This window comes from Zootoca vivipara, chromosome 10 (assembly GCF_963506605.1).
Source record: "Zootoca vivipara chromosome 10, rZooViv1.1, whole genome shotgun sequence".
NCBI lineage: Eukaryota > Metazoa > Chordata > Lepidosauria > Squamata > Lacertidae > Zootoca > Zootoca vivipara.
The window spans coordinates 36,483,879-36,498,706 of NC_083285.1; the positions used below are offsets into that span (position 1 = coordinate 36,483,879).

The following is a 14,828-nucleotide window of genomic DNA, read 5'->3' on the forward strand; positions in this document are numbered from 1 at the left end:
GATACTTCTCAACTTTGCCTGACCACTATCTGAATTTGCAAATGAATAAAAGTGGATACAGCGGCAACAAAAGCACAGCAAATTAAGTCACTGCAAATGGTCTATTAGAAATGTCTAATTTTATTTCAGCCCAATAACAGATTAGAATACAAAAGTAACATTTCCACAAGTATCCACTCATGTTATTTCATACAGAATTAGCTGATGTACGGTGTCACTCCTCAGCTTTCATTACTTTCCAAATGCAGAGTTTAGGGATTACAGTGCGTACTGAACTAAACTCTTTCACAATGTAAGGCACAACTACATGACCACAAGTCATAAACACACCACTGAGAGGAGGACTTGAGAGAATCCAACTGATAAAAATGGTCATGCAAGACTATCTACAGATAATGTGAGTTTAAGGGTCCAGTTGAAAAAGAAGTGCAGTGTTGTGTAGGTAAGGCTACCTTAAAACATCTGTAAATATAAGGTAAGCACAGAAATTTTCCAATTCTAATTTATACAATTATACATAAAAATCAGTAAATATTATGCACAATATTCACATCTGCGACCATAATAAACCAGTCATTAAAAAGAGGCCAACAGGACAGTACATTTTGTGGCACATATCCATTATAAGCTTAATAGCATTTATCAACTTCTTGTCTAGACGGTTGCAAACAAGAGGCTAATTTAATGGCATGTTCATGTTCAATCCAGTTTGCCAATATTAAATACAGGTGATAAAGTCCAGCAGATTTATGACCAGGACAGCTTGAATTGATGGTTTCATTCCTGTCCAACAGCTACAAGCTTGTAGAACTAAACTACATTGGTCAAAAGAGCACAAGTGAGCCTAGAATAATTGGAAACTACATTAGCATACATATCCAAATATTACATTTTTGGTGAGACAAAACACTTTGAAAATTTGGCAGTTACCACAAATCATACCTAACATTATAGGGAAGGAATCCTATCAAAATGCACGAAAGTTTAATTTCATATCAAGAGGTAGTTTAAATGAAATCTTACATAGTGGCATCAAGTGTCAGAATGAAAGGGGGGGTTGTGTGTTTATTTTAAAGGTTTTTTTAAATAATAATTTTATTACAAAAGTGACAAATCCTATACAAGCAGCATTTTGGACAGATTTCTATTATAAAAGGTTTCAGTGTTTGCTAACCCAATGTGACGTTCTTTCTTATCCCTTTGGCGACGAGAGTTGGGATTTAACCACATGGTAGAATGTACATTGTATGAGCATCAACACTAGGAAATCTGGATCTGCCACACCAGTCTGTTTATATATCAACAATGAACAATGTGTTTAGATACTTTAAAACTCAAAGCCAGTAGTAAAACTTTTCCATATTGGGGTGTAAGGAGGGAACGATGACTAAAAAAGAAGTCTTCACTGAACTTAGTGGATCTTTAATTGGCACACAAGAGAAAACAGATTAGTTTCCTACCATCAGATATGTTCTACTATGTTCTATTTGCCTGCTGTACAATGACTGCATAGAATATTGCATCACTCCATTAACCAAGACAGAACAGTCAATGCTAACAAATTGCAGCATTGTAAAATTGTAACTATTTTATAAATGCATACTACTCTTAAGTAGTATACTGGTTTTAAGATATTTAGCAGTTGAAAACAGAATGTGAACACAAACATGTCTGCTCTTAGGTATAGGGATTTTTGTATGTACTTATTGCTATGGCCTGGAAAACAGACCATCCATGTAAATTCTAGAGAAACTCAATACTAAGAAAACAAAAGCTCATACATGAACTATGGAAACCAGTCAACTAATAACACAAATGTGCAAAACTGCTATGTCCACATTTTTCGATTCTTAAGTCAAACAATGCTTGTTAAAACCATGTAAATTCCTTTGCTATATATACACGTGTCCTCTGGAGCACTTAGGAATTAAGGATGCAATATTCCGAACAAAAATGAAGTTTCTAGGAATTTCAGTGAACACTCGTCTAAGAATACATAGCCTTGTGGACCAATTACTACGTCAATTCTTGCAAAATAGCTGTTTCATTTCTTGCATATTATGTTGGTTACACGAGAAAGAAAGTGCATAGTGCAAGTGACAATGCTATTATCTTCCCCTTCCTGAGGTTCTTAGGGGGAGTTTCCACTGAAGTAGCTCAAATTTCTGAACTACGGATCCAACCTTATGCTTTTTCTCTCCATATATACGTGTGCAACTTCTAGAGCTGTGATGTGTTGTCAATTAACAAATCAAAGCACTTCAATATATATTCATCCGTTTGAATGAGGGAGCAGATGGTTTTCAGATATTCTTTTGAATGCAAGTACTTACAAAAATTGTGAATGGCAAAGGCATCTCCCCCTTCTGTTGCACAGAACAAAGGACGGCTTTTCTAAGATGGTGCCTGCTGCAACCCATGCGAGCATCATCTAAAACCAAAATACTATTTTCCTTCAAAACTAGAATTTATTCATAAGCATGCTTAATTGAATAAAACTGGTGTGGTTAATCAACTAAGAGTTATTTAATCAAGTAAAAGCCCTAATAATTCCCAATTACCTTATAGATGCTCCAGATATTACTTTACCGTTTAGTCCTAAAAAAAACCCACACCAAGTAAATGGGGGAAATGTCTACACATGTAGCCGCTGAATGATTAGATGTAAACTTGGCATATGGAGCATGCATATCCAACTCAAGAGGTTTTAAGGTTTCATACAGCCTATTTGTACTTGTTCATCTGGACATTTTCGAACAGCTTTATACTAAATCAGGCCATTGGATCAAATGTCGTCTGCTCCCATTGTCAGCAGCCTCTCAAAAGTTCCAGGCAAAAAAATGGTATTTGCTGGACCAGGAATGTATGAAACATTTTTTTTATCTGGAGGCATGAGGGATTGAACTTAGGACCTTCTGAGTACAAAGGTCATGCTAGCCATGACCCCTCTACAAATATATCTGTGTTAAGCTGTTTGTTTCTCTATTTCTTCCTAGCGCTGTACTTCAATTTTTCAGTCTACAACATTCTTCCTTGCTGGCATCACTTCCTTCATAGCATTTTAAATAGACCACATATCCAAAAGGTGTTAATTTTAAATGTCATGCTGTGTTTTAGTCACTCTAAATTTTACAAAGTACATTATTTTGTGTAATTACAATGTGCATAGAAGTATGTATATTATCCTCACCTCTCAAATCAAAAGAGAAGGGGAAAAAAGAATTTCTGTGTTGGGACTGAAAGATGACATTTCCTGCCTAAATCCAATCTTTTAATTTTAAAAGAGCAATTTCAGTACCTTTTCATTTGGACAAAACATGACACCATTGTACTATAAAACCTACGACTGAGATGTACCTCATTAAAGCAAGAGAAAGGCTCTTGGTAGTGGAATCTCAGTTACTTTAAAGCTATCCCATTAGCAGAACCTGGAGCTTCACTTCCGTTTGGCAGGGAGGTATGGCAAATCTCTAGCAAGAACTAAGAAACTGGAGACAAAAATTCACACTGAGAAAGGTGGAATTCCAAGGTGACTACTTTCTTTCCTAATGTTGTATTTTTTTAATTCCCACACTTCACGGTATTTTTCCCTGGGAACTTCCATGCAATGTTTCCTGTCATGGGAACTGAACAACAATGAAGATATAATAATAATAATAATAATAATAATAATAATAATAATAATAATACAGCAGAAGACCTCTGAAAGGGTATGCAGCAAAAACATGTCCCAACCTCAAAAAGGTTCAGAGTAAGACCTTGCATATTAAGGATGATGTAGTCCACTTAAGTACCTTTGATATGATGAACAGTATTCTTAGAGATGTCAAGCATACACTATACGCTCGACACTTGCTTTTCATTTTCAGTGAAGTATATAGTGACACTGTAGTGAAACATCCTGAAAAGTTTAAAACGTCAAGACAGTTTCCCACTATCTAAGCATTCACTGTAAGTGGAATCCCCAGAGAATGAGAAAATAAAAGAAATAAGCAAAAAAAGCTGCTTGTTTGGGCCTGCTACGTATCGTTCACACTTCAATGCAGCTATTAATTTGTAACCATCCCATTAGAGCAGCAGCATTTGATACACAAAATCCCTGCAAATGTGTTTACTTTAAAATGTGTTAAACAAGAAAATTAGGATTAAAAAAATACATTGTTACTCCTCTGTTTAAACTTTATTTACAAGTTACTGGGGACTTAAAAACTAGACACAGAAGCTCTTGTAGGATCAAAACCAAACAAGCCATAGATAATTTCAGCCTCACAAGAAGTACAATTGTTTGACTTTTTTATATGTATATTTTCAACAATACTATAATTTTGCCCATTGTTACAATCATCACCCAAACCAAAGAGTAGTCTGAGTGTTGTACGAAGTGCATAACAGAAACTTTATTCTAGCATAACATTTAAGAGCTGTGAGTAATTATCCTTGCAAGTCGTTGAAACATGTATCACAGACACGAACAGGTTTCTTAGAAGAAGGAGTTAAGGCATTCTTAGCTGAGCACTCGGCACAGAAGATATTTCCACACTGTCTGCAGTGATGCTGTGAAACAGGAAAAACAAAGCACGACAATGATATACAGGTGTACTCGCCCCCTCTCTCTTTAACCTCTTCTTAAATGACCTTGCCCCCATTATTAAAACTGGTGGATGCTCACAGCCCAAAACTCAATGCATCAAAAATTCCCATCCTCCTATATGCAAATGACATGATCCTGCTCTCACGGACAAGAATTGGCTTAAAGCGTCTGTTAAATGCCTGTATTGACTATCTGTCCAGAATGAAAATGAGCATGAACTTTGATAAAAGCAAAATAATGGTTTTCAGGAATTCTCGTAAGAGCTATAGTTGGGGTTTTTGTGGGGAGCACATCCAGCAGGTATCCGAGTTCAACTATCTGGGGATCACTTTCCACCACAGGCTCCGGTGGTCCTCGCACTGCGCAGCGGCGGTCTATGCAGGCCATAATACGCTTCTTTGTAACAAGATGCAACCAACACAACTCTTCTGCCCTTAAGGTTTTTAATGCCAAAGTTAGAACTCAACTGCTCTATGGAATTCCAATCTGGATGTCAGGGTTTACCCAGTCAGTGGAGCGAGTGCAGGCAGCCTTTCTATTTAAGATTTTCGCTGTCCCATGCTGTGTACCTTATGCAGCCTTATGTCTTGAGGGAGGCCAACATAAGCTAGAGACAGTTGCCTGGATGAGTTTTCTCTTATGCTGGCTAAACATTTGCTTTTCAGCAGACACAAAGTCACTTTACTTAGCGAAGTTCTGTCATACTCCTTCCCTTCCCCAGGACTACAATTGGTTTGTACAAAGATACGGCAACTTGGGCTTTCAGAGGATCTCCTAGGTGCCGTGGGTTTCCCAATCGCCAAAGCCATGTTAAAAACTAGGTTATGGGACATAGAGCGCCAAGAACTAATTTCAGCTGCGGAAAAAACATGTTCCCCTTTTTATTTTCGCCTCTCTTGGGCACAGGAATTTAACCCCAATTATTTACAATTTTTGTTTAACCTGCAAGAAAGAAGGGCTTTTTCGCTAGCTAGGTTCAATTCTAATCCCTCTAACCTCCTCTGGGGTAGGTTCGTGGGGATGGCAGAAGGAGATAGGATCTGCCCATGTGATGCCCACCTGGTGGAAACTCTAGCTCACATGGTCCTCAATTGTAAAATATATGATGATCTCCGTCAACAATTCCAAGACCAACTATGTATCCCAATATGGAAACCAGAGGCAGAGGTTATACGCTTCCTATTACAGGGGAGAGATCAGGAGCTCACCAAGACAGTAGCTAAATTCCTCTATTCGATCTTTTGCCGCCAAAGTACATTACAGGACCCTGCCCTTGTTGGAGACCACAGAGGTGAAATAGATTGCTGGCCCCACTTCCCTGTGGCAAGTGACTGTACTGATGATATGGCGATGAGATTGTACTGGCCTATTTACTTTGAATGTTTGTAAGTGATGCCAATAAAGGTTTTGATACTGAATTATATACAGGGGGAGAGAGATAATGCCAAGCCATGGCTTGGTGCTTCATGAACACGCTCTCCACTCCTATGTGCTCCAAACCAACTTGTTATTGTGAACCTCGCTTTCACACCGCTCTCCTCATAATCCTGTCATTGTTTCCATCTGCAAGTATCCATTCAAATGACAAGGGAGGAAGATCCCCATGCCAGGCTGAGCAGGCTACGTCAAGTTGTACAAAAATATACAAGGCCTGAACACGGCTTGTACTGACAAGTCTCTCACTGCATTGCTTACAAAAGAAAGCATGAGACTTATACAAATATCTCCCTTACATAAATATACCAGACATCACCAAAAAGCTCATTTTAAACAATCACCTTTTAAAAATGCTTCCTTAACACACATTGGCTGTGATGGCACATCATGCTAAACCATGGTACCATATTTTTTGTGTATAAGACTAAGTTTTTTTCCTTAAAAAATAATGCCAAAAATTAGTGGGCATCTTATACACGGATAGTGTCTTCCCATTTTCTTAAATCTGAGTTCCCAAAAATAGGGGGCGTCTTATACATGGGGGCGTTTTATAGATGGAAAAATACGATATATCACGTTCGTGAACCATAGTGATCCTTGAACCCCTCTCTTCCACAGGGGGGTGTTTCAAAATTTTGCTTCCACTTTTATGTTAACTGTAGCTTTCTATGTTTTCAGAATGATTAATGTGATCCACAGCCAACTTCAACAAGTCAGCTTCAAAGGCCAGAGAATGGTGTTTGTTTCTTTGAAATTAACCAGTTAATATTAAATCACTTTGTTGCACCAAACAATACAAATACTGTAGTTAAAAGAAAGCAGCAACTTCTCAACCTGGCTGCATGGAAAATGGAGATGGGTATGTGAGCCTGTGATTTGCTCCAGCTCATTCACAGTACGCTAAACCATTATTATTTTTTAGCAAATACAGCCACTGCTTCACTGCTTTCACAAAAATAATTCTCAAAACACACACACACACACACACACACACACACACACACACACACTTACTTCTCCAGAAGATATTCCCAGACATACATACCTTTCTTACTGTTACAGAAAAACCTTTCCCACAGGCCATGCAATTCTGAACCTCATTATCTTCAGCCCATTTCCGATTCAGGGCTTGTGAATGTTTGATCTAAAACATGTAAGAGTAAAGATTTTTATGAAAACCCAAATCACGTCAAAGCTACTTCAAGAAAATTCAACAACAAGTGTTATACACACCCACACACAGTACTCCCAAACCAGAATTGTTGCATACAATTTTACACATAACCACATCATTCTTACCACATTTGGTTTCTCTCCTATACCCATCTACTTGACTCACCTGAACAACTTAGCAAAGAGCACTGTTTACTTTAATAAATTTAAAGATAGCGCAGAGTCTGTCTTTAGGCACCAAAATGAAATACCTGCAGCGACTGGTTCTCTCTGCCTAGCTCTTGCATGGCAGCAGTAGTGTCATCCAGTTTTCTTCGTGCATCCATCAATTTGCTCTGAAGTTTTTCAATTTCTCCTTCACTTTTAAGGCACCTAAAGAAGAAATCATAACGCTATTACATTGCCATAAACTGAGGAAAAATAAAACCATCATTTGCATGCAAATTCATACTGCTAACCTGCCCTCAGACTATTGTCAAGAACCAAGGGTGGGCAGGGAATTGATCCTTTTGGTTTCCTTTGTATTAGTGAGAGAAATATTCCATTCCAACACTTTCTGAGTTGAAGCTACATTTCAAACTGTGTGAATCCCTATTCCAACATGCTTTCAACCATACTAGTAAGGTAACCTCCCTTACTGTAGAAGCAAATAAGGCCATTAAGAAGTCTACACTGAATAAGAACTGAGTTGGCTTCCTGTGTTAAGTGGCTAGTTCCATTCCAGGAGTAAGTCACCATATGCAGTACACGCCATTCCATCTAAACTGATTAAATCTAAACCGGAGTGGTGGGCTCCGATATTGGCTGATCTGTTCACGTTGGTCGATAGTTCAGGAATTATGCCCAGTGCCTGGCAACAATCCATAATTATCCCTATTTTCAAAAAAGGTGACAAAAAGCTGCCGGCAAATTATCGGCCAATAAGTCTCCTCTCTAACATCGGGAAATTATACGCTAAGCATCTGTTAAACAGACTAACTACCTGGCTCGATGACAATAACATCTTAGGCCCTGAACAGGCTGGGTTCAGACCAGGTAAATCGACCCTACGAAACTGCATGGTGCTGTCTCACCTAGTCGCTAAATCCATGCGATTCTATAAAGAACATCTACATGTGGCCTTCCTGGATATTCAAGCGGCATTTGATACCATCGACAGGAGGTTGCTTTGGGCCAAATTGGAGGCTATGGGCTTAGAACCCAGACTTCTTTACCTGATCAAAAAGCTTTATACCAATAACACCTGCTGCATAAAAATCAATTCTGGGAACGAAATCACAACACCAGTCAGTATCAACAGAGGAGTAAAACAGGGCTGCGTACTTGCTCCTACGCTTTTCAATCTTTTTCTCAATGATCTAGCCCCATTACTAAAGCAGGTGGATGCCCACACTCCAAAACTCCAGGCCATAAACATTCCCATCCTCCTGTACGCGGACGATATGGTTTTGCTCTCGCGGACCAGAATAGGCCTTAAGCGACTGGTAATTGCCTGCATCGAGTACATGTCCAAAATGAATTTATGCTTGAACTTTGAAAAAAGCAAAATCCTGGTGTTTGGTAACTCATGCAAGAGTTATAGCTGGGTTTTTGGAGGCAAACCCATCCAGCAGGTCTTTAAATTTAACTATCTAGGAATCACCTTTCACCACAGGCTCCTCTGGTCTCCACATCGAGGCACGGCGGTGAACGCCAGTAAGATATCCACGCAGGCAATTACGCGATTTTTTACAACAAGGGGCAACTCGCATATCCCTTCTGCGCTCAAGATCTTCAATGCCAAGACCATATCACAACTGCTCTACGGCATTCCAATCTGGATCCCGGGGTTCACCCAGACAGTAGAGCAAGTGCAATCAGCCTTCCTCTACAAGATTTTCTCTGTTCCAAGATGCGTCCCATATGCAGTTTTATGTTTAGAGGGAGCTCAACACAAGGTGGAATCTGTCGCCTGGGCAAGATTCCTTATATTCTGGCTAAAAATCTGCCTCGACCTTGACAGAGATCCCTTCCTCCAGGAAATGCTTTCGGACACCTTCCTCCCCCCAGGGATACAACACTTCAACAGGAAGGTACAGCAACTGGGGCTTTCAGTAGAATTCCTCCGCTCAATGTCCTTACAATCTGCCAAAGCCACAGTCTTAACTAGGTTGTGGGACATTGAGAGACAGGATCTTATAGCGGCAGCAGGCACAACATGTTCCCCCCTTCTTTTCCACCTCCCGTGGGCTCATGAAACAAAACCTAATTATCTTGACTTCCTACTGAACCCACAAGAAAGAAGGGCATTTTCGTTGGCCAGGTTCAACGCAAATCCATCGAACCTCCTGTGGGGAAGATTCTCGGGCAGGGCGAAGGACGAGAGGTTCTGTCTGTGTCATGACCCTCAGGTGGAAAGCCTTCTACATATGGTTTTTCACTGTAATCTTTACGCCGACCTTCGTCAACAATTCTTGGACCGGCTCGGCATCCCCAGAAGGAGACCAGAGCGGGAAATCTTACAATTTCTTTTGCTGGGGAAGGACCAGGCCCTCACCAAGATGGTGGCTCAATATCTTAATTTACTATTTTCTCGTCGCTGTACTCTGCAGTCGTCTGAATTATTAGAAGCCCCATTGTCGTGAGAGCGGATAGCGGATTATTCCCTTCTCTCTCTTAACACAGCGTTTGCCACAGTGACAGTTTTAATCTCTTATTATTTTGTCTGTGAGTTTGTTTGATGCCAATAAAGGTTTTACTTACTTACTTACTTACATGCACAGGGCAGTCTAAATGTCACATAAAACTGGGGTCAGTGTCAGAAGTTTGAATTTTAGCTTGAATTTTAGCTTCTCTGTCAATCTGGGTGATTTATTCTGACTGCATAAGCTTATTTCCATTATAGATTTGTTTTTAGCACAAAATTACACAATAGGAAGTTTTCCCCATTCTATTATATAAAAAAACAGATGTCACCACATACACACACAAAAACTATATTATTCTGCCTCTAATTCACTGACTTACCTTTCCAACAGCACTCTCCTCTCATCTTGGTTATTTTGCACTGTGGCTTCCAGTACTGCGATCTCTCCACGTAAATCATCTGTTTGTTTTTCTAATTCACTAACTCTTCTTTGGCTGCTTTGCCACTCTTTCTTCACCGTACCCAGATTTTCATTTAAAGCTGTGATCTGCATGCTGAGTTTACCCTCAGCCTCCTCATGACTTTTATATTGCTCATCTTTTTCCTTTTTCTCAGCTTGCTAAATCAATAAAAACATTTTTAAAATGTAAGTATTCTCCTTATTCCAAAATGGTATTTTACCCCTGGGATTGTAGCCAAAGAGGGAACATCTGACACCACCCCATTCTGCATATCTAACTTTTCTTGCTATGGAAAAAAGTAAACAACTAAATAATGAAATCCTGGCTAGGATCCCAAACTGCTTCCCTTCATAAAAGTGACTCCAATCCAACAGGTAGGTAGCCGTGTTGGTCTGGATCGAAGTAAAATAAAAAAATAAAATAAAAAAATAAAATAAAGTAAGTAAAATAAGTAAAATAAAAAAAATAAAAGTAAAATAAAAAAAATAAATAAATTCCTTCAGTAGCACCTTAAAGACCAACTAAGTTTTTATTTTGGTATGAGATATGAGGTATCTGAAGTATCTGAAGAAGTATCTTCAGGTATCTGAAGAAGTGTGCATGCACACGAAAGCTCATACCAAAATAAAAACTTTGTTGGTCTTTAAGGTGCTACTGAAGGAATTTTTTTATTTTACTCCAATCCAACAGCAGAAGATGGAAGTAAGGAATTTCCACCTCAGCCTTCCACAACATTGTCCCTCCAACCACCAGAGTAGATTTTTGAAATAAACAGGGGAAGCCAGTGAGAAAGGAGAAATCAGTGAAAATAACTTTCTCTTCATTCCACCAGAAACGGTATCTCATGAGTGGAGTTCTGCTCTTGGGAAATTAGGATAGAATCCTCTGTGTTTTGTCTTACTTAATATGGTATTCTCCCTGATACATAGTAAGTTAAATTGAGCAGGTTAAATATCTTGGATTAAAAAGACTCTGATAATAGTCTGTGAGTCCTGAAAGACCTCCCTCTGCCTTGCTGGCCTTTTCCACCTGGCCTGGGGGGGCGGCAGCCTGAATGACTCGTTACAAAAGTTGAAACTGCTGAACGGATGCTTAAAAGTATTTAAGCATGGATACATATATATACCAACCAGTTTTGCCTCAATCTCAGCACATTTCTTCTTCATTTCTTCTTCTCTATTTTTCAACTGATCTTTGATAACTTCTTGGTTCTTTTTCTCCTGCTCAAGAGCTGAATGAATGTTATCAACTTTTCCCTGTAATTCCAGTTTCTGCTTGATCAGTAGTTGTTTGGCATCCTTTAAATTTGTTATCTCCTGTTAAAAACATACAGTATTTACAATGACAAAAATAATACTTGGGTGAGAGCTAATTTGAAATTATACTATTTCCCACGAAATAGTGTAATTCTCGGCACAGAACAAGACAAAGATTCAAGTGAGTTGTTTTCTATATTTTAACAGGTTAAGTTTATAAACCAGATGAATGTGTCTTTTTGCCTCAGAGCATTTGTCGAACTGCTTACAATATTTTGGGAGAGCTCAATTTCACATCTCAAGGGGCCTGGGGGGGGGGGTGTAGGAGAAGTTCTGCAGGCAGGCAGGAGGAGAAGCTGAATGAATGAATGAATCGATTTATTTCAGTCACTGACCAGAGTGCAACATATGCAGCAGCAGAAACCATACAAACATAAATGGACACAGTCAGCAATTGACTGTGGTGAAAGAAAGAAAAAAACATCTTATGTTACAAACGCTTTCAAAATTCATGCTTAAACTAGCTGTTTTTATTTGAAGAAAAACCAGCCAGGGGGTCCAAAGCAAGGACATGCTTCCGATTTTATGCTGGAAATCCATTCTCCCCACCCACCACCTCAGCCCATTGCTATTTGATCCCGAAGAAGATATAGCTGATTTTTTTCTCCAAGATATAAATGTTGCCAGTTTAATCTATATTTCGGACCTGAAAAAAGGCACCAGTGGGAAGGATTAAACTCGGGAGGTAAAGTAAAAAGCAGCACAGCCAAATACTCACAGCTTTAAGAAAGGAACACTAATTAAAAAACCAACAAAAGGTTAACAGATATGAAAGGGTGAATGCAGTTGGCAGGAAAGGTGAGAAAGTTCACCAGAGTAAGCAGGCAGGGAACTTTTGAGTGAAATGGTAATATACTGAACAGAAGAAGTGGCCCAGCATAAATGGAGTAGCAACTCAACATACTTTTTCCAATTCCTGTTTGCAGGTTCTGGCTTCTTCTCTTAGTTTGGAATTCTCTTTTTCCAGTTTGGTGCTTATGTTCTGAAGCTCAGTTGTTTTAGATCTTTCATTAGCCAGATCCGTTTCTTTTCCAGCCTTGAAGCAGAGGAAATGGACAGGTATTTTTAAAGAGACCTCTTTTAACTGATTTACAAAGCAATGGTCATTTTCTGGCTGCCTCTTTAAAATCCTGTTCTAATGTATTTCTACTCTACAGTGGTACCTCGACATCCAAACGACTCGACTTCCGAAGGTTTCGACTTCCGAAGTTGACAACCCCGGAAATCTTTTCGCCACGCGCGCGTTCTGCACCTGCGCAGAAGTGGCGCTTCAATAACCAAAGACTTCGACTTACAAAGACAGTAGCGGAATGGATCGTCTTCGTAAGTCGAGGTACCACTGTACATACATATTCTAGCAGTATCGATTTTGACATGGCAGAAAAACATCACCTTCTAACCTAATGATGACAAATTAGTCCAGCAGTGAAAACATGCACGTTTCCTCATAAATAAGCTTCAATGTTCAATGAAACTTAACAATTGCATCTAGAACCATAGCCAAATGGCATATCACCATTAAATAAAAAATAAATTACCTTGTCTTTCTGTATTTCCTGTAACAGTTTATTCTGCTCTTTCAATTGTTGTTCTTTATTAGACACATCTTGCTCTAATGTAGATCTTACAGTCTTAAGTTCTTTGATCAACTGATTGTGATTACTAATTTGATTTCTGTTTGAAACCAATTCTTCTTGGGCCAAAGCAAGCTTCTCCTCTGTGGACTGAATTTTTGAAAAACACAGCTAAAGTTGCAGTCAGCCAGTCACAGTAGCAGATATTATTTTGCATTAATGTAAGAAACAGGAGTTGATTTTAATAGTAAAAAAACTGTTAGCAATAACAGTGCTTTCCAATTCAGCTCCAAATACAAACATGAAGAAATAATATTAATAAATGCTGATACAAAATTCAGAGTGCAAATAAAAGGACTTGCCATCGTCCCACTTCGCCAACCACAAGTCATCTGAGTCTTGGAAGCCCCTTGCTTTCAATTTGGGTCTCTGCACAAACTGCCATACAAACCACGCAAATGGCTGTGGTTGTAGCTGCTTTCCTATAGCCATTTCAAAATCTCTAGACATTGCATGAAGTTGGGCCATTCCATCTCCCTAGTGCCAGATATGTTGTGATGTGTTTGTGCCATAGTTCTGATAAGCACAGCTGAACAGTAGATTGTGCCATAAACCATCTATTATATTTGTTCAATTTTGCAGAGGAAACTTCAGGTATGTGTTTTCCTATACACCTTCTCCCAGACAGTGAAAGAAGTAGTAGCTAAACTGATGTGAGGAAGAGGAGAAAGGAAATCATTTGGGTGGGGGTGGGGAGGGAATGGAGGGTGCCAAACGATATTAGCGGGGGTGGGGGGGGAAAGAACCTGAGGTTGTCTTCTTCCCTTTCTCCCAACTTCTAATAGGTCCCTAGATCACATAACTAATATTAATATATCACAAATGGCCTGAAAGCACTTTTGCCCCCAACTCCATGCCTCTTGCATCTGCTGCCGGGAGCCATCAACTATGACTTATAGAAGCCATAGATCAGGTGAAGGGCTCCAACATAGTAAGTCAGTCTTGTTATAATTTGAATAGGTTGAAAGCCGCTTTGAGAACTTCAGTTTAGAAGATCAGGTATAAATATTTCTAATAAATAAATGCGGCCAACACTGCACCTGCATTGAAATGAGCATTTACTGTTTTAATGATCAAAGTGGGCTAACTGTAATATTGTTAGAGGATGATACTTCTGCTGCTGTTGGTTGTAATTCTTTCCATTAGTTGTGTTTAGGATTACATATACGGTGGCTTGAGCACTTAAGTATAAAGCTAGTTTAATTTTAAAATGTCTTAAATCCTGCTATAGCTTTAGTTATAAGGAAAATGGGAAAAAACACAAATCAGAAGTATTTCTCCCAAATATTCCAGCAGAGGGTGCCATTATCATAGTTCAGACAACTCTGTATTTATAGGGGGTTTTTACCCTCAAAGTTAGCACTTCATATAACAGGGACTTTATCAAGGTCTTTCTTGTTTCCTTACAAATGTTTTGCAGTATATACACCTTAGACACTAACATTTTTTCCAAAAAAGAGCAATTGGAAGAGAGAACAGGAGCATTCCACACTGCAGTATTTTGCTGCAGATTCCACTTGTATCCTCTAAATGCCAATTTAAAAGGCACAGGAACAATACACTGCACACAATGAGAGAAGATGCCCTATA

General features: G+C 39.0%; 1 protein-coding gene across 2 annotated transcripts in view; it reads right to left on the reverse strand.

The window, feature by feature from the left end:
* Nucleotides 1-104: 104 nt before the first annotated feature.
* The window catches only part of EEA1 (early endosome antigen 1), a 56,517-nt gene continuing 41,793 nt past the window's right edge, over nt 105-14,828 (reverse strand). For both annotated transcript variants that reach the window (XM_035126829.2, XM_035126828.2), the window contains 7 exons: nt 13,143-13,328; nt 12,509-12,640; nt 11,419-11,604; nt 10,208-10,446; nt 7,453-7,573; nt 7,074-7,172; nt 105-4,554 (listed from right to left, as the gene is read on the reverse strand). In XM_035126829.2, the coding sequence (XP_034982720.2) occupies nt 4,432-4,554; nt 7,074-7,172; nt 7,453-7,573; nt 10,208-10,446; nt 11,419-11,604; nt 12,509-12,640; nt 13,143-13,328 (1,086 nt within the window). In that variant the 3' untranslated portion in view covers nt 105-4,431. The remainder of the gene's footprint in view (nt 4,555-7,073; nt 7,173-7,452; nt 7,574-10,207; nt 10,447-11,418; nt 11,605-12,508; nt 12,641-13,142; nt 13,329-14,828) is intronic.